Source organism: Artemia franciscana, chromosome 3 (genome assembly GCF_032884065.1).
Source record: "Artemia franciscana chromosome 3, ASM3288406v1, whole genome shotgun sequence".
NCBI classification, from domain to species: Eukaryota; Metazoa; Arthropoda; class Branchiopoda; order Anostraca; family Artemiidae; genus Artemia; species Artemia franciscana.
In genome coordinates, this window is record NC_088865.1 from 38,809,322 (window position 1) to 38,832,984 (window position 23,663).

Below are 23,663 nucleotides of genomic sequence, written 5' to 3' on the forward strand. Positions count from 1 at the left end.
CTAGAAATGTTTCTGGCTTGTTTCCTTTTCCGATCTTTTGCGCTAAAAAATTGGATTGCTTTAAGGTTTGCTTTAAGACATTTTTTTGGGTCCTTATTTGGGGTTCAAGTGGTGTATTTCGTCAAAATTCTAGGGATAGGGAAAGTTGGAGCCAATTTTCCCACATCAAGTGAAAATGACAACAAAAACTGAAAAATGAAGAATATGGTACCATAAAGGCAAAAATATACTAAAGAAATCTGACTCGTATTTATGAGGCTACAGTTAAATGTTGATTTATAAACTGGTGCAAAGTATATCTAAAATCTAACGCCAATCTGATAATTACACACAATATTAACAATCCTAAGACTTGGAATCATAAGGCCGATTGAGATTATAGCCTGAAGATAAAACTACCTGGTACATCTTTAGCTAAAAGTGAGCCAAGTCAATAGGAAAAGCCCCGAAGACTCCAGCCCACCAGGATCCACGTTCCACAAAACAAGCTTTTGCACAATTAACGCTAATGAAAAACAAACTAAAACTCTACAAATAGAATATACATTTTTCCTCTTTAGCTATGTTATTGACACAAATGATCTCTTTCAAATTCACCCTTGACATACACTCTAAAAACTATTTTCATACTTTTCAGATCACATTCGCCATTGCCCAAGATCACATGCAGAAAACTTGCAGTCCCCCCACCTTAAATAGCCCCATGCATTTTCCTAAAAACAAGGTAGCACCGGTAGCACCGATGTGTAGACAGAATCGGGTAGCACCGATGTGTCCTCTTTTCTTCTTGATTTTCCATACTCAAAATTCAAACTCGATATTTATTCAAAGTCATTAGGACTAAAGTTGGTATTTATGTATTATACCAACCAAAATGTTCTTCTTGATCTATTTAAAACCGGTTTCTCTGCGTATACTCGGAGACAATCAGCTTAACATGAGTAGGATCAACTATTCTTGCAGGTATATTTTAATTAAATATTTAATATAGTGTTTGTTAGGTGTTTAATATAATGCGTTCTGGGAAGCCTGCTTTCCATAAATTCTCTGTTGTAGTTTCTATAATTTTGTTACTAAAGTATTATATTTCCATCAGATTTTATTATATTTCATTATGAATAACCTAACTTCACTTCGTAAGTGTGGTCGGTATAATACACAAGTACCCTATAGTCTGTTATTCTAGTTTCAAAATTTAAACAAACGTGAACCCACTACTACTTAAAAATTTGTCACGGGGTTAACCCGACTGACAAGTTAAGTCGGCGGAGTTGGCAAAAACTTGCGGAGGGACGACCAGACTGGGTGATACCACCAGACCCAGCTTCTTACCCATAACATGCTTGAAGTTCTCGCATTGTTCAGAGAAAAGCGTTTTAGTAAGTTATGCTTAATGTTTATTTTGAAAATCAAAAGAAAATGTATGAAAAGAAGACTGTCTTATGCCATCATACCCGAGGCCGTATCCAGGGGGAGATCAGGAAATTTTAGCCCCCCCCCCCGAAATATCTTTCAGATTCGTGCATGCGTAACAGAAATGTGTATAGACAAGTTTTTATGCGTTTTTTAAGTTTTGTGTACCCCTTCCCCCTAAAAAAAATCTTTTGTAAAACTTCCTCCGTAAAAAAAAAAAAAAAAAAAAAAATCAAAACGGCCTTGTATTCCTACCATACCGCATCAAATAAACTTTAAATTTTTGATCAGACTTTTGTGACGTTCGCAAAATCGCTAAATGTCTTCTTTCTTTTCATGTTTCTTTTCTATTCGTAAGTATTTACATCAACTCAGAGTAAATAAATTCAATGTAATAAAAATATAACGGTCAACTTTAGATACAAGTTACATTTTGAACATAGTTTCTGAAGAGCAAAATTACAATATTCATGTAAGTAGTACCCAAATTGAGTATCAGACAGTACCACACTCAATAATGTCATTTAAATTACACAACCACACCCTCAACAGTTAGCTACTTAAAATCTCCACCATATTTTTCCTCTGTTGAAAGGTTAACTCTTTGTAAAAGTGACACCTCTTTCCGTGTCGATTAGTGTCGACCTCCTCTTCACTTTTCATTCTGAATGAAACATTTTTATGGATACTGACTTGGCATTCATACAAAAAGACAAGAAAAATGACCTTTGCCCGAAAATTCTAAGAGAGTTGGTCAAATAGTTTTTCCTTTTGTCGGAAATTACTCAATTAGAATCCTAATAGAATTGTCAATCCTTTTGCCAGAAGAGAAAAAGGAAGCAGCAGGCCAAATGATTTTTATTTTTTACTCTGAGTCTGAATCCTGAAGTCCCTTATTTATTTTTTATTTATTTTACAGCCAGTCTAAATATTGCGAAACTTTAGCCGCTTTAATATACTTTGGTGTTCCAGGGAGAGTTCAGTCCAAAGATACCCCGATAAGAAGTAGCAGGCCAAATGAATATTATTTCTATCTTTTTTTTTCCTTTTATTACATCTAGATTATTGAACTTTGACCCTTTTACATATATTTGGTCTCTCAAGGGGGTTGCCCGTTTTAAAGCTACCCAGAAAGGAAGAAGCAGACCAATTATCTTTTTTCGGCGCCTTTATATTACTACTAGTAGTTCAAAGAGCTTATTGTAGAACCAAGCCTTTGGAGGCCAACCCAGCTGCATATGCTCCTTCTCCATCCCAACATATTTGAGGCCTCCCTCCTTATACCCTCCCAGGCAGTTTTATTTTCCTTGAATCTTTCCTTGCGCCATCCCCCATGCCTTTCAGGGGACGACCTACTTTTAGTTTGGCCCCTGATGGTTGGCTGATAAGAACGATCATCGGCAATGATGCCTTCATCCGCAGAACGTGTCCTAGCCATCTCAACGTTTCTCTCATTATAGCCATAAAAAGTGGGATTAAACAACATTTTCATACAGCTTCCTGTTTGAGATGCGGTCAGTCAGACGGGTACCCAAAACCCTCTTAATACTACAAGATTATTTTATATTTCTTCAGACCCCGGAACGGGTGAAGTATATTCAATTACGATTCGAACTTATTTTTCCTCAAGGTTCTCCGTGATTGAACTTGTCCATCCTTTTACAAAATAGAAGAAACCTAGCCCGCCTGTTAGAAAATTAGAAATATTACCTCATAGTAGGCATCACAGTAGATATTGTTATGAGCTAAATGCACCCCTCCATCATCAACAAGGTTTTCCCCCTCATTTACCTCCTAATCATGTTCTTTTATTTATTACATCTTTTTCCCTATTTCAAGTAAATATTTAAATTTCAGCAGGCTACATAACTTTTCGCATCAGCTCTCAGCGAAAAAAGGCGTATTTATGAAAAAAAAAAAAATGCTAATCAGCATGGGCACACCCCGGGTTTCTGTTCGGGGCGGACCACAATAAAAACACTTTTTTTAAAAACGCATCAAAAATCTTGTTTATATGCATTATGTTACATTTTTACGAGCGGGACACAAATTTCGGATCGGAAATCTAACTCCGTACCCCCACCCCACTGGATACGGTCTTGCTAATCAGTCAGTTGTCTAAATCAGCTCTTCGATTTTGAAATTTTAAACGTTCTTTATTTCTGTCCTTCGGTTTGAATACAATGCAGAACAGGGCAAAACGAGTTAGTGCAACTCATCATAATGTCCATTCAAAATTTGCAAAGGTGTTCTTAGAAAAAAAAAGGAAATCTTTTAATTAGCCTTTCCCTTCGTTTACACTACGCGCACATTCTCAGTAATCATAGAAGTTCCTATTACTGCTTTTTACAAACCCATCTAATGACGTTTATCTTCACAAAAAAATAAAGTTCCCAAAGGTTAGAAAGTATAAGTCAAACGCTTTAGATAGCATTACTTCTTCTTACATTACCTTTCAACAACCAAGAATTCTCTAGAAGAGGAGATAAATCAATTTCAAATAAATGCGATGTTTTATTAATCAAATATTGTAACCTAAATCACATGATGTCTGTTTTTCCTTTTACTAAAAAATAATCCCCCCCCTCCCCACAGTGCAAAATACATGAAGGCATATCAGATCAAAAAAACAAACTGTTAATTACTTCAAAGAGGACATTGTTGTGAAAGGAAAATATTAAACAGTTCGTGGTAACGAACTGTAGTAAGGAGTGACCCGGCTAAATAGTAAACGAAACTCTAAATAACGGAATTTTGATGCTAAAATATACATCAAAAGAATCGGATTTTCATGCTGATTTTAAATGTATAAGTTTCATCAAATTTGGTCTTTGTCATCAAAAGTTACGAGCCTGAGAAAATTTGTATTATTTTAGAAAATAGGGGGAAACACCCCCATCCCCTCACAGAATCTTAACGAAAATCACACCATCGCATTCAGCGTATCAGAGAACCCTATAGCAAAATTTTCAAGCTCCTATCTACAAAAAAGTGGAATTTCGTATTTTTTGCCAGAAGACAAATCCCAGGGGTCATCGTATCGACCAAGTGGTCCTAGAATGTTGCAAGAGGGCTCATTCTAACGGAAATGAAAAGTTCTAGTGCCCTTTTTAAGTGACCAAAAAATTGGAGAGCACCTAGGCTCCCTCCCACGCTCATTTTTCCTCCAAAGTCAACAGATCAAAATTTTGAGATAGCCATTTTGTTCCGCATAGTCAAAAACCATAATAACTATGTCTTTGGGAATGACTTACTCCCCCAGTCCCTGGGGGAGGGGCTGCAAGTTACAAACTTCGACCAGTGTTTACATATAATAATGTTTATTGGGAAGTGTACAGTCGTTTTCAGGGGATTTTTTTTTTGGTTTTGGGGGTGGGGTTGAGGGGAGGGGGCTATGTGGGAGGATCCTTACTTGGAGAAATATGTCATGGGGGAACAGAAATTCAATGAAAAGGGAGCAGGATTTTCTAAAATTACTATAAAAAAAAAAACAATGAAAAAATAAATATGGAAAAATTCTTTCAATTGAAAGTAAGAAGTACCATTGAAACTTAAAACGAACAGAGATTATTACGCATATGAGGGGTTCTAAAAATACTTTAGCATAAAGAGTGAGGTATTTAGGAGGAGATAAATACCTCGCTCTTTATGCTATAGTATTTTTAGTAATTTCAACTATTTATTCTACGGCCTTTCTGATTCAGGGGTCATTCTTAAAGAATCGGCACAAAACTTACGATTTAGTGTAAAGAGCGAGGTATTAACGAGGGTACAACCCCCTCATATACATAGTAAAAATTTAAGAATATAAAAGTTTGTTACGTAAGTTAATTCTTAAGTTACGTATATTTTTTACTAATAAAAACATTCGTTAAAAATTAAAATTTATAGTTGCCTTTTTGTGTAACCGAAAAATTGCATGGCAACTAGGCCTCCCAATCCCATATGTCTCAAAATCGTCTGATCAGAACTAAGAGAAAGCCATTTAGCCAAAAAAGGAATTAAAATGTAAATTTCATTTTAATGATTTATGTGTGCAGAGCCAAAATCAAACCTGCATTAATTCAAAAACGTTCAGAAATTACATAAAAAAACTAGTTTTTCTAACTGAAAGTAAGGAGCGACATTAAAACTTAAAACGAACAGAAATTACTCCGTATATGAAATGGGTTGTCCCCTCCGCAATCCTTCGCTCTTTACGCTAAAGTTTGACTCTTTACCACAATTCTGCTTTTTATAACAATTAAAAGCTTTAGCATAAAGAGCGAGGGATTGCGGAGGGGACAACCCATTTCATATACGGAGTAATTTCCGTTCGTTTTAAGTTTTAATGTCGCTCCTTACTTTGAGTTAGAAAAACTAGTTTTTTTTTATGTAATGAGGAGACAAATGCAAAAGGACTGTTCTGTTGGTCACATTTTGCAATACTTTCTACGGATTTGTATACAGAAAAAACAGATGGAAAACTGAGAATTTTTTAGGAGTTCTGTCTTCTTTTAAATGTATTTTCCTCTTTTTATCGGTTTAACTACCCCCCCTAATCTTGCAACACTGCATTGAGAGACAATACATTAGAAGATAAAAACAGAAAGACTGTTTTTCAATTGTCATGGTGATTCAAAAAAAATACTTCACTAATTGACGTCATACGATCCTTGCCGCCAAATTAATTTCCTTTTGTTTTGTTTAAAAGTCAAAAAGCAACAACTCTTTCCAGTATTTTGTGTCAAAAAAGTCGTTTGAACATATTCTTCTTTGAGGACTTATCCAATAACTACAGTTCGTTACCACGATCTGTTTGATAAGTCTTTTTTGCTGCTTTTTTTTAATGAAGATAATTTAATTTTTTATACAAATATTTATCTAATAATGAAGGGCTACTATTTCACCAGCACTATCTTATCGATATTTTTTTACTGCTACTGATCGGGCATAATATCACCAATTATCAGCAGTCTTGGGAGGTTTTTAGGTTAGTTGTCGGTCGTTCACTGATGACACCTGCTTTAGGGTAATGAAGAATTAGATGACGAAATATATCTATGTAAAAATAAGTTGCCTGTCTGTCTGTCGAGTGACGTCATTATAAGGACTGAGCTGTATGTCGTCATGAAGTTAGTTGTCGTCATGTTTGTTATGACGATGCTTAGTATATGACGTCATTATAAGTATTTAAGAAAATCGTTCAAAGACAAATTGTTAATTGTAGGAAGATCGTTGAAAGAAAAATTTTTAATTGTAAAATGACTGAAGAACCTACAATGGCAACAGCCGAGGAAGCTGCTCAAAGAGTCTATGCCAAAAAACTTGCGGCTGATCGAGAAAGTAAGAAAAGAAAGCGTGCCGAGGAATCACAAGAACAGCATGAAAACAGGCTTGCGGCTAATAGAGAAAGTAAGAAAAGAAAGCTTGCCGAGGAATCACAAGAACAGCATGAAAACAGGCTTGCGGCTGATAGAGAAAGTAAGAAAAGAAAGCGTGCCGAGGAATCACAAGAACAGCAAGAAAACAGGCTTGCGGCTGGAAAGCTAAAAAACTAAAAAAGAAAAAAAAACTAAAAAAAAACTAAAAAAAAAGTAAAAACTACAAAAAAACTAAAAAGACAAAAAAACTAAAAACTAATAAAAAAACTAAAAAAAAAAATAAAAAAACCAAAAACTGAAAAAGAAAAAAAACTAAAAAAAGGAAAAAACTGAAAATAAAGGAGAAAAAGAAAACTAAAAACCGGGACACAGGGAATATAAATGACGACCGGGACACTCGAAGGGAAATTACAGACTGGGACACTGGGACACAAATAACGACCGGGAGATATAAATGACGACCGGGACACTCAAAGATAAATTACAGACCGCGACACCGGGACACAAATGACAACCGGGACACCGGGACACAGGGAATATAAATGACGACCAGGACGCTCAAAGAGAAATTACAGACTGGAACACAAATGACGACCGGGATACTGGGAATATAAATGATGACCGGGACACAGGGACACAACTACAACGGGGATGCCGGGGGCACAGGGGGATATATAAATGACGACGGGGACATAGGGAATGTTCGATTAGCAATCACCATCAACAAAGCTCAAGGGCAATCATTAGAATAATGAGGTATAGATCTGAATACAGATTGTTTTTCCCATGGACAATTTTATGTTGCATGTTCAAGAGTCAGTAAACCTGACAATCTATTTATATGCACAGACAATGGGACATCGAAGAATGTTGTATATTCGCAAGTTTTATGTAGTTAAATACATATATATATATATATATATATATATATATATATATATATATATATATATATATATATATATATATATATATATATATATATATATATATATATATATTCACAGGTGGGACACAGGGGCACAACTACAATGGCGCGTAACGACTTACGCGAGCGGGGGGGGGGGGCTTGGGGGACGCGAAGCGCCCCCACCAACTAGGTGTTGGGGTGGCGTGAAGGGCCACCCCAACAGCTAGTTCTTTATATAGAAGTTGCATCGTTGCTTATCCATAGGACTCAGCTGCAACAACCCACTGCAGGGCCCAGAATTTGATCCTGATAGTAAAATAGTGCGAAAGAGTCTCCCCACTTATCCAAACAGGAAGAAGAAGATAAATTATCACCGTCCTGCGAAGGCCCAATAGAATGGATCTCCGCTTGCTAATACGGGACCCTGAGCTTGCTCTCAGCTGGAGAGAACCGTCGAAGGGCCCTGAATTTGATGCTCGTGATGAGATTATGCGATATCGTCTCCATAACTATCCGAAAGAATCGTACTGTGATGACGCCGTGGGATTGAACTTTGATTGGTAACACACAACCCGGAGTTCAATGAGATTACGCTAAAGCGTCTCCATAGCAATCCAAGCAGAAGATGGGGAAGTACATGTTTAAAGCTCTGTGGTAGCACACTGGGATTGATTTATGCTTGGTAATACGGGACCCTGAGTTCGCTCCCAGCTGCAGAGAACCGTTGGAGGGTCTAGAATTTGATGCTGAGGATGAGATTATGCGATATTCTCTCCATAGCGATCCGAGATTATGCTAAAGCGTCTCCATAGCAATCCAAGCAGAATATGAAGAAGTAAATGTTTAAAGCTCGGTGGAAGCACAGTGGGATTGATCTATACTTGGTAATACGGGACCCTGAGTTCGCTCTCAGCTGCAAAGAACCGTCACATGGCCCAGAATTTAATGCTGGGAATGAGATTATGAGATACCATCTCCATAACGATCCGAAAAAATTGTACTGTTCGATTTCAGTTACCAAACGGCAAGGAATCACAAGGGGATTTTACCTTAACGTCACCAAATAATCAAACAAGAAGAAGCGTTTTTTTTTTTTTCTTAATTACATTATTTACTTTTTCCTGGAAATTCGATTTGTCATTTTTTTAAAAACTACTAGACAAGATCTAAGCCGCTTTCACTAAATGTTCTCAGGATGCCAGGAGGTGGCTCACTGATGATACATGCTTCAGGGTACTTTAAAAATTAGGCGGCAACAAAGTTTTTGCAGAATTAATGATTTTCAAAATTCCCAGTGCACGCACTTTACAGCGGAATATGCTTCTTGAATTTTAATAGAATGCGCTTTACATGCACTTTACAGCGGAAAATGCTTCTTGAGTTTTAATAGAATCTATGTTAGGCCATCCTTAGTTAAGGTCAAAACTATATTTAAAGAGTCGACAACTGGTGCGTCGTACTTTCTACAATTCGTTCGTGTCCGTAATAGGTATCAACCAATAGAAAAAAAAAAGATAAAGATCCTCAAGAGCCATTGCTGGCGGATAAGGCGTCAAAACAATATCCCAGTTGCGGTATGTTTTTTTTAAAAGGACAAGTAGCAACCTTGTAGCCCAGCCTCACCGAAGCGGGGGTCAGTCCCTGCGCCCTATATTGCCAAGCAGAGCATCAATCACTGTACTACAACGGGGTTAAAAGCCATCAGCTAATCTGAAAACTATGCAGTTATGCTACATCATAGAAAGGGTAACAGTATCTCCAGAGCCGTGATTTCCAACGTGGAGTGAAGGGGCAACCGGTGGGGCATGGAAACATTTTGGTTGGTCATGGACCGGACGTGCTTCCTTTGGTTAACCATACTTTAGAACCTTAATTTTGAAAAAAAAATTTGGAGTTTGACGTAACATTCAAATCCATTTAAAGAACAAAAAGATACATAATAATACTGCAATGACGCTATTCATTGTATAAAAGATTTTACATTCAAACAATATTTTTCATTAGTATCAAATATGCCTAAAGGACGACCTAAAAAAAAAAAGATACCAAATTAACGAGGTATTAAACGTCCTTTAGATGAATACACGTACAATTTCGAATAAAAAAAATCCAAATGTCACCAGGGGGCATTATGATTTTAGAAATTTCTTGGTGGGGCATTGTTTAAAACTGGTCGGGAAAAGAGATAGCCCCCTTCCCCACGAAACGTCAAACAATTATGCCTCTGGAGATGACAAAACCCTCACAGCTTCAGGGGCAAATGTTGTACGTTATATGAGTTGCCCATCGTTTATATATAAGGATCCTGAGTCTCCAAATTACAAACGGTATTAAGATAAAACCATCGAAAAATATTGAGGAGGTGTCATTCATACGCCAGAGACATGAAAAACTAAATAAATGTTCATTACATAAAGCAATAAAAAAAACATTGGCAATCAAAAAGGGACGGAAATTAATTAAAAAACATTTTCAGAAAAAGAAGTTTGTCAGAGAAAAGTAGAGTCATATTAAAGTCATGGCAAAAGTAGAGTCAATTTTTCATAGCAAAGCGGCAATCATTATTGTTTACCGTTTGATGTATTAACAAATAAATAAATTAAACTTAAAACCAGCAGAAATAAGTTCCTGTAATTAAACAATTCAACATGTAACTAATGAATGATAATCATGTATTTTAATTCTTAAGTCTAAGACGTGAAAAACTGTTCATTTTATAAACCAATAAAAAACTTAAGTAAGAAAAGTGAACAGAAATTAGTTTTTTAAATTTGCATAAAAGAAGTTTTTCAAAGAAAAAATGAGCCATATTTAACGCAAGACCAGCAGAAAATAATTCTTATCACAATTCAAACTCAAAACGACCAGAAATTACTATTAAAGAATAAATGAGACCCAAAACGAAGAGAAATTAAAATTTACCATCACAGCAAACATAAAGATAACAGGTGCAAATATAGGTGAATAAATAAATCTTAAACAGCTTCAATGTTTTGTTATTTTTATTTTTTCAGAGGCACTTCATACGGAATAGGTAGTTGTAAAACTTTCGAGGGGACTCATTCGATTGGAAATCGAGAGTTCTGTTGCCATTTTAAGTCTGGAGTCTTAATTGATCAAGTGAGTCTTAAGTGATCAGGTGGCAACTAACCTTCCCACGCCTTCTTTTCCTCAAATTCATCCGATCAAAATTTTGAGATAATCATTTTTCCGACTTCAAACGACTATAGTTCCACATTTAATAAAACCCCTCCCCCAGCCCTAAGAGCTACAACTAGAAGTTCTGCAATGTGCCCATTGTTAACATATAAAGTTTTCGCGGAAGAGATAGTCATATTAAATTTGGAGAGGGCTCTCATTCGATTCGAAATTGAAGGTTCTAGTTCTTTTTTAAAAGTCAAAAGTGATCAAAGGGCAACGAGCCTTCCGCCCTTAACCCTTTTCCCCAAAGGCATCTGGTCAAAATTTTGAGATAGCCATTTTCTTCAAAATAGTCCAAAGGCCAACTAGCTATGTTTCCAGGGTTAAAATCTCCCTTGGCCACCGGCATAAGGGCAGTAAGTTATGCAAGTTGTTTATTGTTACTTTGACACCTTTTTTAATTTGATACTTTGATTTATTGGTTTACGGGGCAGCGTTGCTTTACACGGCAAGTGCTGTAAGTTATGGAAGTTGCTTATTGTTACTTTGATAATTTGCTTACCTTGATACTTTGTTACTTTGATACTGCTATTTCTTTTGATACTAGTTTTGATACTTTGACGAAACTTTCATGTTGAAAAAAGCTGATTTTGAAATGGGGAATGTTGAAAAAAATTTAAAACTTTGGCAATCAATAACGAAAAGAAATTATTGTTTTTCAAATAAAAACAAAGGCAATAGTAAACTTAAGAGTTAAGTAAACTGAAGTAGTAAGGAGCGACCCGGCTCAATAGTAAACGAAACTTTAAAAAATGGGATTTCGGTACTAATAGATACATCAAAGAATCGGGTTTTTATGCTGATTCTAAATGCATAAGTTTCATAAAATTTAGTCTTACATATGAAAAGTTACGAGCCTGAGAAAATTGGTCTTATTTTGGAAAATAGGGGGAAACACCCCTTGAAAGTCATAGAATCTTAACGAAAATCAAACCATCGCATTCAGCGTATCAGAGAACCCTAATGCGGAACTTTCAAGCTCCTATCTACCAAAATGTGGAATTTCGTATTTTTTGCCAGAAGACCGATTATGGGTGTGTGTTTATTTGTTTGTTTTTTTTTTTTCCAGGGGTGGTCGTATCGACCCAGTGGTCCTAGAATGTAGTGAGGGGGCTAATTCTAACGGAAATTAAAATTTCTAGTGCCCTTTTTAAGTGACCAAAAAAATTAGAGGGCACCTAGACCCCCTCCCACGCTCATTTTTTCCCCAAAGTCAAAGGGTCAAAATTCTGAGATAGCCATTTTGTTCAGCATAGTCGAAAAACATAAAAACTATGTCTTTGGGGACGACTTACTCCCTCACAGTCCCTGGGAGAGGGGCTGCAAGTTACAAACTTTGACCAGTGTTTACATACAGTATTGGCTTTTGGGAAGTGTACAGACGTTTTCAGGGGAATTTTTTTCCTGATTAAGGAGGAGGTCGAGGGGAGGGGGTTACGTGGAAGTATCTTTCAATGGGGGAATGTGTCAAGGGAGGAGAGAATTTCCATGAAGGGAGCGCAGGATTTTCTAATATTATTTAAAACAAAAGACAATGAAAAGATAAATATGAAAAAGTTTTTTTAACTAATAGTAAGGAGCAGCATTAAAACAAAACGAACGCCAAAGAGAGCGGATCCGTTCCGGTTATGTCAATCATGTATCTAGGACTTGTGCTTATTTTTCCCACCAAGTTTCATCCCGATCTCTCCACTCTAAGTGTTTTCCAAGTTTTAGGTTTCCCCCTCCCAACTCCCCCCCCCCCCCAATGTCACCAGAACTGGTCGGGATTTAAAATAAGAGCTCTGAGACACGATATCCTTCTAAATATCAAATTTCACTGAGATCCGATCACCTGTTCGTAAGTTAAAACTACCTCTTTTTTTCAGAATTAAACCAACCCCCCGCCCTCAACTACCCCAAAGAGGCCAGATCCGGTCCGGTTGTGTCAGTCACGTATTTTAGACAGGTTTTTATTCTTCTCATCCAGTTTCATCGTGGTCTCACCGCTTTAAGTATTTTCTAAGATTTCGGGTTCCCCCCAACTGCCCGCCAAATTACGCTGGATCCGGTTGAGATTTAAAATAAGAGATCTGAGTTACGAGGTCCTTCTAAATATGAAGTTTCATGAAGATATGATCACTCCTTCGTAAGTTAAAAATACGTCATTTTTTCTAATTTTTCAAAATTAACCCCCCCCCCTCCGAATAGAGCGGATCCGTTCCAATTATATAAATCACGTATCTAAGACTTCTGCTTATTTTTCCCACCAAGTTTCATCCCGATCCCTCCAATCTAAGCGTTTTCCATCATTTTAGGTTCCCCCACCCCCAAACTTCCCCCAATGTTACCAGATCCGGTCGGGACTTAAAATAAGAGCTTTGAGACACAATATCCTTCTAAATATCAAATTTCATTGAGATCTGATCACCCGTTCGTAAATAAAAATACTTAATTTTTTCTAATTTTTCAGAATTAACCCCACCCCAACTACCCCAAAGAGAGTGGATCCGTTCCGGTTATGTCAATCATGTATCTAGGACTTGTTATTATTTTTCCCATCAAGTTTCATCCCGATCCCTCCACTCTAAGTGTTTTCCAAGTTTTAGGTTTCCCCCTCCGAATTCCCCCCCATGTCACCAGATCCGGTCGGAATTTAAAATATGAGCTCTGAGACACGATATCCTTCTAAATATCAAGTTTGATTGAGATCCGATCACCCGTTCGTAAGTTAAAAATACCTCATTTTTTTCTAATTTTTCAGAATTAACCCCCCCCCCCCCAACTACCCCAAAGAGATTAGATCCGTTCCGGTTATGTCAATCATGTATTTAGGACTTGTGCTTATTTTTCCCACAAATTTTCATCCCCATCCCTCCACTCTAAGTGTTTTCCAAGTTTTAGGTTTCCCCCTCCCAACTCCCCCCCAATGTCAGCAGATCTGTTCGGGATTTAAAATAAGAGCTCTGAGACACGATATCCTTCTAAATATCAAATTTCATTGAGATCCGATTACCCGTTCGTAAGTTAAAAATACCTCATTTTTTTAATTTTTCAGAATTAACCCCCCCCCCCCCAACTACCCCAAAGAAATCGGATCCGTTCCGGTTATGTCAATCATGTATCTATGACTTGTGCTTATTTTTCCCACCAAGTTTCATCCCGATCCCTCCACTCTAAGTGTTTTCCAAGATTTTAGGTTTCGCCCTCCCAACTCCCCCCAATGTCACCAGATCCAGTCGGGATTTAAAATAACAGCTCTGAGACACTATACACTTCCAAACATCAAATTTCATTAAGATCTCATCAACGGTTCGTAAGTTAAAAATACTTCAATCTTTCTATTTTTTCCGAATTAAAGGGCCCCCCACCCCCCCCCCCCCAGATGGTCAAATCGGGAAAACGACTATTTCTAATTTAATCTGGTCCGGTCCCTGATATGCCTGCCAAATTTCATCGTCCTAGCTTACCTGGAAGTGCCTAAAGTAGTAAAACCGGGACCGACAGACCGACAGAATTTGTGATTGCTACATCTCACTTGGTTAATACCAAGTGCCATAAAAACTGCATATAGAGGTCTTCTATTTAAAATTTTCTGTTTTTTCCTGATTTTTTAAGACATACACGGTTGTGTAGGGTTGCACTTAATCAAATCAAACAATTAGGCTTCAATTTCACTCTCCTTAGTAATTTAAATTTAGAGAACTAAAGAAAATAAATAATACTTAGTTTATCCTGTAGTCCAATGCACTCAGTAATATGTGGAAACTGTAATATCTTCCTCCATTTCCGAGACCGTCCTTTGTTGCTATCTCCACCACCTAAAAAAGAGGTAAGTTTATTCCAGCGCATCAATTAGATTAAACCGTCATGTAATTAGATTCAAATCAAAGAAAAATCGATGGATTAGCCATCGGAATAGACATAACTCGTATGATTTCGGGTCCCTTGATTAATTTAAGTTAACAGAAATCTTACAGAAGGATCTACAGAAATATAACATGGGCTATAGGTTCACATATGAAAATAACTAACTACAATTGTTACATTGAATACATAATGGTAACATGCAACAAAAAATCCACCCTAAACGGGAGTCGAAGTCTCGACCACCTGCAACTATTTAAACAGCTCTAACCATTGAGTTACGACGTCCCACCGACAAGTCAGACAATTAATGTAACTTTACCGCCTATAAGAACAATTAATTATTTTCTAATGTAGGCTACAGAAACTTGTGGCCCACCCTGTAGATGATATTCCATTTCAGTACCATCATGCAAATTAACTCATCCATATCCGTCTTATGCTCACATCATCATTAGCCAAACAACTTTAATTATTAATTCATAAGACCAGATATAAATTGTAAATGCATGACTTTTTAAACTAGTCTTTAAGAAGGCTCCTAAGCGTGAATTCACATACAAATAAATATAGAACTATATTGGCCGATGTTAAATTTTTCAAAAATTACATTGTTAACACCTATGAATTCATTGTCTAGTAGGTCCAGCAACTAAGGCCGTATCTCCAAACCCAAGGTAGGGGGCTTACTTACAGCTTTTAAGTACAAACCGCTATCCCTTGGTAAGGAAACCCATAAATGTGAAAATCAACAAAAAATACCTCAATACCACTTCCTTATACATAAGGCCACTTTATTCAAAATGTCCTTATATGTTTTATTCAAGACACAATAGGCCTCAATCTGAAGTCTTACATTTTTTCATTACAGGAGTCAAAACCTCTTTGGGTGTTTTTGATCTGATAAAAAACAAATAAAAATTACTCACTCGAGAAGTGGTTTTTCAGACAATCGGCATTTGTAGAGCCATTCAAAATGAGATTTTACCAATACCTCAAATTAGCTAGCGCTAATTTCAGCCAATCAGAATTTTCCACAAATTTTTTCAACCAATCAGAAAACTTTACGAAGAGTCTGATTGGCTCAAATTAGAACTAGCTAAATCTCCGTATTAATAATATTTCATTGTGAATGGGCCTTGCGTGAAATCCGTCAACAAAAAACCTACTAGGCTTTAGAGCCATATATTCCATTTTGTATCTATTAAATAAAAAAAACAACAAGTTTTTTCAGTAGTAACCGCCCTTTGGGATTCAAGCAGGCCCATAGCAGCTACTCTTTCCTTCCTTAATGATTTAAGATCACGAGAAGGTTTAACGGTACACTGGCCAATCGTTTGGTCTAATTTTTATATCATTTGTACGATCTTATCTCAGGATATCATATGTATTTTAAGAATACAATCAACAAGATTAACTTCATACTTTCCATCAAATTTGATCGCGGGGTTTCCTGATGTATCCTAGCCAGCGAACAAGCAACTGTCTCGTATGAACCACCAAGAATCCCGTCATCTTTCATATCTCGGAAACGATACGTTAGAGATCTATAGTCTAAGACTTTTAACACTTAAAAAGTTCAACGGACCACAAGTAATTCCCCTTTTCAAAAATATTACTTGTTCGATAGGTTCAAACTGTATCACGTACATGAAATTTCTTCTTTTTCAGCAAAAAGGTGTTCAGTCCATTCTCTAGAAAACAAGAAAAGATGGGCGAATTTTAAGCCAACCATCAAAAAGAGCGTACAAAAACGTTTCTTAGAATTTCTCTTCAGCAATATCCTGATTTGTACGATTTTCTTAAGTTTGTTTTTGCTCACTTGTAAAGTTTGAAAAAGTGGACTGAGTCCGTTTACGTTTGACGGTACAGAAATAGCAGGGGGGATAGTTGCCCTCAAATCTCTCTTCAACATCTCTTCGACATACCTTGAATTTTTCAACTTAATATCCTCAGTCATTGTTTCAAATATTACTGATATTCATTTTTCCCAACCAACAAGCATATCTCAAAAATTTGATCCAACACATTTGGGGGAAAAGGGAGTGTTGGAGGGGAGGCTTGTCGTCCTCCGATCCCTTTTGACTCTTATAAAGGGCACTGAGGGCTACGGGGGTTTGACATCCCCAAAGACATAATTACTAGACCGTTCAACTATGCTGAACAAAATGACTATCTCAAAATTTTTATTGGATATGTTTGGGGAAATGATGAGCGTAAGGGGAGGGGCTGATTACCCTTAAATCCCATTTGACTCTTAAAAAAGGCACTAGAACTTTCGAATTCCATTTGAATGAGATCTTTTCGAAGTTTTTACGACAGTTCCTCGTATGCGAAGTACCTTCGTTGAAAAATTATTAAATAATATATTGTGCTCAATTAGGTTTTTAATTAGGCAGCACTATTGCGCTGCCTATGACTTTAGACCGTTTACGCACCAATACTATTGGTTATACATGAAACACAGCTGCATACTATTATTCGATGGGAACTCATCGGATCAGTTTTTAGGCGTGGGGCTAAACCCTCATTAGTAGGCTACATTTTTAAGGCACAAATTAATATGGAGAGGGGAGTTTAACCCCTACCTTTAGTCATTTGGAAGAATGTAAACACGACTAATCGTACAATACGAAGCGCACGGGAGACAGCTCCCCTCTTGTTATAGAAACAATCATTTTTAATTAATAAGTTTTTTTTTAATATCAAACAATTGTGATAAAAAATCAGAGTGTGGTTTTCCTGAGGGCGGCAGCAACCCTCATATATAGGTAAGTTCCCCATTACTATTGAACAAACACATCTAAATTAGCCCTTACTTTCGAAGCGCCTTTACATAAAGAGAACTTAAATTTTAGTGTAAGAGCGGAGGTTAGAGGGGGTGGGCAGCACCCCTCATATTTAGGATAAGCATGAGTGTAATACTAAAACAAACAAAATTTGAATTAAAAAATAATTTTTTCCTCGAATCATAGGCAGTGCAATAGTCACTGGATTTTTAAACTACGCTAAACAAAATGACTACCTCAAAGATTAGTCCACACTTTATAACGCAAAACAAATGTATCAGGTTTTGATGGGCGCTCAAACAAGGGTCAATTGAGAAATGAAATTACAATGGGCTAAGTGGCGCTGCTGTGTTGGACTCAAGTGGGCTGTTAGTGCTAATATGGGTTGTTATTTTTCATGGGGGTAAACAAGCTGAGTGCAAGAAGGTTTTTAAATCTAAGGATTAGTCCATGCCTTCTAACGCAAAACAACTGAATCAGGCTTTAAAGGGCGCTCAAACAAGGGTCAATTGAGAAATGATTTACAAAGGACTAAGTTCATAAACTTTTCTCGATACTTTATTTTTATAGATGAGGCCAAGATAAGAGTGCAAGACCGCCGATCGGGAGTTTCACAACTTCTTTGCTTTTGCAGCGATGTATATAGAGCGAAACCAGCTAAAGCGAAGAAGGTTCTTAGACCTGAGAATTAGCAGCAGCTTTCTAAGCAGGATGATCAAATCTGATCTTAGTGGGCGCTCCAACAATGGTTACCTAAGAAATAAATTCCCAGGATACTAAAGGTTCATAAACAATCTCCATACTTCACTTTTATAGATGAGGCGAGAATGACAGCGCGGGACGGTGGATCGGAAATACAGTCCTTTGTATTTCCAGTGTTTATGTTCCGTGACCAAGTTTTTTTTCGTGTTATTTTTCTGCAATCCCATGGTTTTAATGTCCCAATGTAAAAGAACAAAGGTGCTATTACGGTTTTCAGAAGCTAAGATTCTGCTTTATAAGTCTATTTTTGACATTGGCTTTGCATTACGTTTTAAACGAAAATAAAACTTTGATAATAGCGTCATCCAAAAATAGGAAAACTTTCTTCTTTGTTATCCAAGTTTATATCAGTCTTAATTTAAAAAAAGATTAGTAATGTCATTATTATGCATCGGTGAAACGATTAATCTAAAATTAATGAATCTAATGATATAAGTGTCTTGTCCTTTCGAGGCAATTTACAAATATAGGCTAGTCGCAAAATTGCATACTCCACAGGAAACACAATCCTTAAAATTGACTGTTTAAGCACTAGACCCTTTCTCAATCTCCAGATCGGCTTGAAAGGATATGGAAGCGTTCACAGAGTCTTTGTTAACGTGTTACGTTAACACTGCTACGTGTTGTATGACAGAGCCAGATATTCCAGTCTTTCAGAACTCAAGGGTCGGGCTCTAAAACCTCCCGCTCCCATTTATCACTGCTAACAAGCCCCAAAACAAGCTTTATGAACCGGTTACTAAACCACCTTACCATCCGATTTAACATCGGAAAATTAAAAAAAAATTAAATGAACATCCTCAAGGGAAAAATTAAAATAAAACAAATAACAAACTACCAGAGGCTCAAAGTCTATCAAACTTCAAGAATCGGGCTCTCAACCCTCCGGCTTCCATTATAATAATCTTAACAAGCCTCAGAACAAGTTTTAAGAGCCGATTATTAAAACCATTTTACCATTCAAATCATCAATTTAGACAAATCCATTTCAAATAAGCATCCTTAAGGGAGGAATTGAAATAAAATAAAAACAAACGAAAAAACATACAGCAATGGTCAATGTTCAAAATCTTCCGGGAATTCAACCCCTTCCTCCTTTAACTATGCCACTACTAAAAAAAATCGAGAAAATACTCACTAAATCCACCATAAACATCCAAATCAACACTTTCATTTAAAATAATCCATTTCCAATAAACATCCATTGGAGAAGGAAAATCTTTACATCTTCTAAACACACAAGCATTAAATGGCTCAGAAATTCAGCACTGGACATCAATTCAGAGAAAAGTCTCTCCAGTTTAATTCTCGGACGAACTGAACTATTACCCTTGAATAATCGATTTAAATCCCTATTTTGAGAAACTGGAATAAACACTTTTGAAGCTCCTGGACCTCGTTTGTTTGCAGCTTGGGGGAAACAGTCAAAACAATGAGGATACAATTTTAATCAACTGTTTAAAGCTTACAATATGTTTATTTGTATAACCAAAGGAGTTTCAAATAAAACAGAAAGATTTGCATTTTATAACAAGGAAGCAAGGTAGTAAAAAAAAAATTAAAAATAAACAGTAGACCAAATTCAACCCTGCGTTCAATGTAGCTTATTGTTATTAATAATAATTACATATTGGATAAGCACAATCATTATTCTTTACTGAACACAGACAAGAAAATAAATTTTACGCGAGTAATTTGAAAATTGGAAGGAATAGTCAGTCTAGTGGTCTAATTTTCCCTATCTCTCTACGCTTATATTGTTCCTATTGTACCAAAATCATATTTGAAATGAAAACAAGACTTTTAACAACTTTGCAGTACCATAGGACCCATTGAGAAAGGTTATATCAAGAAGGTTTCTAATTTATCCTGATAGATAAACACACCAGGAATTTTCTATTTAGAAAAGAACAAATAGCATCTTATTAAGTTCTGAAAGAGAATATGCCAATAATCAATTTCATAGGTTTCAACAAAGGATACTGAATGAAATCCAATAATTGTAATATGCCTATCGAACACGAAAAAATAAAAAAGATATTAATTTGCAAGAAGATTATTGAATGAGGGGTAAATCAGGCCCTTTGTAGCAACATCAGACAGTTGGTGGTAACGAACTGTAAGTAAAGAGCGACTCGCTCCTATAGTAACCGCAACTCAAAAAAACGGAATTTTGATAACAGTAGATATATCAAAAGCATTGGCTTTTCATTCGAATTCCAAATATATAAGATTCATTAAGTTTAATTTCTTACCCATTAAAAGCTACGAGTCTGAGAAAATTTGTCTGATTTTTTAAAAAGGGAGGAAAACACTCCCAAAGGGTCGAGGAATGTTAATAAAAATCGCACCATCACAATTCAGCGTATCAGAGACCCGTGCTATAAAGGTTTCTAGATCACGGATGCGTTTATTTGTTCTTTTTTTTGCTTTTCTTCCAGGGGAGATCCTATTGAGCCAATGAGCCGAGAAAAGCGGGAGAGGGTTCATTCCCTTTTTAGGTAGCCAAAAGTAATGGGGGGGGGCAAATAGCCCCCTCCCTCACCCATTTTTCCCCAAAGTCGTCTGATCCAAATTTTGGAATAGCCATTTGGTTCAACATAGTTGAAAGGTCGAATCACTATGACTTTGGGGATGAAATGGACCTTTAAAACCCTCCGAAGAAAGGGCTAAGTTATGAAATGTGCCCATTATTTACATATTAATTAAAGAAAAAAACTTTCCAAAAAAGAAGTTTTTCAAAGAAAAGTAAAGGCCATTTTAAACTTCAGATCAGCAGACACAAATGTCTGTCAAAATTCAAACTAGAAACGACGAAAAATAACTATTAAAAAACAAATGACATCCAAAACAAACAGAACTTAAATAAACAATCATAACCAAAACCATAACACAAGTACTAACATAAATGAATAAATTGCAAGGAATTACGATTAAAGAATAAATGAAACCCAAAACGAACAAAAGTTAAATAAACAAACATAGCAAACATACAATAACAAACAAACATACAATAGGTGCTAATATAGATGTGTAAATAAATCTTAATATGAGTGAAACTTAAATTGAATATACAAATCAAGCTTGAAGCGAACAAAAATCACTGCAAACAAGAGTTTAGGTTTCGCCTCCTTCTCTCACTGTAAAAGTCTAAATTTTGAAGCGTGTTTTTTAAGTAAGGTCTGTTTGAACATGAGTAGGCTAACAACGAAAGATTATTTCAAAAAAGTAAATTTATTTTCAAAAAGTACCTACTTTACTGTATTCAACTTAACATTCGACCAATTTGTTCAAACAGTTATCATACCTCTCAACTAATTAAAGTAACCTCTGCATAAAAACGCCTGTTCCGACAACCAAGAATTCACTTCCGTTTTTATGTTGTTTTAATCATTGCAATGGTTGCCACTGAGGTGGCAACCGATTGAACTGGAGAAGAAACATGGGCTTTGCGTATGACGCCCAAATCGGGGCAACAGAACATGGAATGGAAACACACACATCCCCCACAAAATTTGAAGGTTGAACAGACTCTCTCCCAGCACAAAATCATGGCGTCGATGTTTTGGAATAGGCATGGTTTTTTCGGTCAACTTCATGCTCCGAGGAACCCCTACCAATGCAGAAGCCTACTGCCTAGCCCTCAGAAAGCTCCTCAGAGTGATTGAAAAAAAAAAAAAAAAAAAAAAAAAAAAAAAAAAAAAAAAAAACTTGGCATGCTTACAAAGGGAATTGTCCTTCTTCATGACAATGCAAGATCTCACACTGCTTATTAGACCCGCAATTTGTTGGGCAAACTGGTTTTGACTGGGAAGCTTTGAACCACACACCATATAGTCCTGATCTTGCGCCTAGTGATTACCATCCGTTCTTCCAACTAACACACCCGTCACAACGATGATGATGATGACGTAAAAACGGAAGTGAATTCCCGGTTATCGGAACAGGCGGCAAGTTTTTATACAGAGGCTACTTAAAAGTTAGTTGAGAGGTATGATAAGTGTTTGAACAAACTTGTCAAATATAATGTTAAATAGAGCAAAGTATGTATTTTCTGAAAACGTATTTACTTTTTTGAAATAATTTTTCGTTGTGTATATAGGTTCAAACGGACCTTACTTAAAAAACACGCCTCGTACTACTGTGTTATTGGCGCTTTACAGAAATCTAAATGTGTTTTGAACAGTATTGGAAAGTAAAAATAAAATCAAACTGAATATTTGGTATTTAATGACATCAATTGTTGAAAGATAATCAGTTCAAGATTTTATTTCGCTGTAATTTTTATTTTAATTCTCAATGCTGTACTAACTGGAAAAGAAAACATTTGTAATATAATTCGTTTTCAGTGAAGCGCCTATGACGGAGTAGGCTTCCGACTTTTACAGCTAAGGAAAGGGGATGTATCCTTGCTCTTGTTTGGGGTGAAACTATATTTATCTTGAACAGTCTTGGAAAGAACTAATAAAATTAAACTGAATATTTGATATATAATGATATTAATTGCTAAAAGCTCATCACTTCAAAATTTAATTCTACTTTAACTTTTATGTTTATTTTCAATGTTGAATAAGTACAAAAAAAAATATTTATAATGTAGTTCATTTTCAGAAAGCGTCAATGACGCAGTAGGTTTTAGACTTTTACAGTGAGAGAAAGAGGCAAAACTCAAACTCTTCTTTGCAGTGATTTTTGTCCGTTTCAAGCTTGATTTGTATATTCAATTTAAGTTTCACTCATTTTAAGATCTGTTTAATCTTTTATATTAGTACCTATTGTATGTTTGTTTGCTATGATTGTTTATTTAATTTCTGTTCGTTTTGGGTTTCATTTAGTCTTTAATAGTAATTTCTTGTCATTTCTAGTTTGAATTTTAATAGATATTTGTATCTGTCGATCTAAAGTTTAATATGGCCTTTGCTTTTCTTTGAAAAATTTCTTTTTCGGAAGTTTTTTTAAATTAATTTTCGTTCGTTTTTTATAGCAAAAAATCAAATTTTTAGAAAATGTCTTGTATCAAAATAATTTTGTTTTCCAACATCAAACTTTCATCGAAGTACCAAAACTAGTATCAAAGTATAAATTATCAAAGTAAAGAAAGCATCTAAGTAAACAAGGTATCAAGGTAAACAAAATATCAAAGTAACAATAAGTATTTCCGTAACTCAGAGCCATTTACCTGGGTCTGCAGGAGGAGAGGGGTCAAACCGGAAACATATTTATTTGGCCTTTGAACTCTTTTGAACAAAATGGCTATCCCAATAATTTCGAACCGATCCCCTTTGGGAAAGTGGGGCGTGGGCTAACTGTCCATTGATCGCTTTTGACTCTTCCCTGGGGTCTATGGAGGATTTCTCAGCCTCTAAGTTATATCAATTT

General features: G+C 36.1%; 1 protein-coding gene across 3 annotated transcripts in view; it reads right to left on the bottom strand.

Annotated features, from left to right (window-relative positions):
• Positions 1-23,663, bottom strand: part of LOC136025254 (G protein-coupled receptor kinase 2-like) — a 149,160-nt gene that overhangs the window by 96,841 nt on the left and 28,656 nt on the right. For all 3 annotated transcript variants that reach the window (XM_065701101.1, XM_065701098.1, XM_065701100.1), the window contains exon 3: positions 14,592-14,687. In XM_065701101.1, the coding sequence (XP_065557173.1) occupies positions 14,592-14,687 (96 nt within the window). The remainder of the gene's footprint in view (positions 1-14,591; positions 14,688-23,663) is intronic.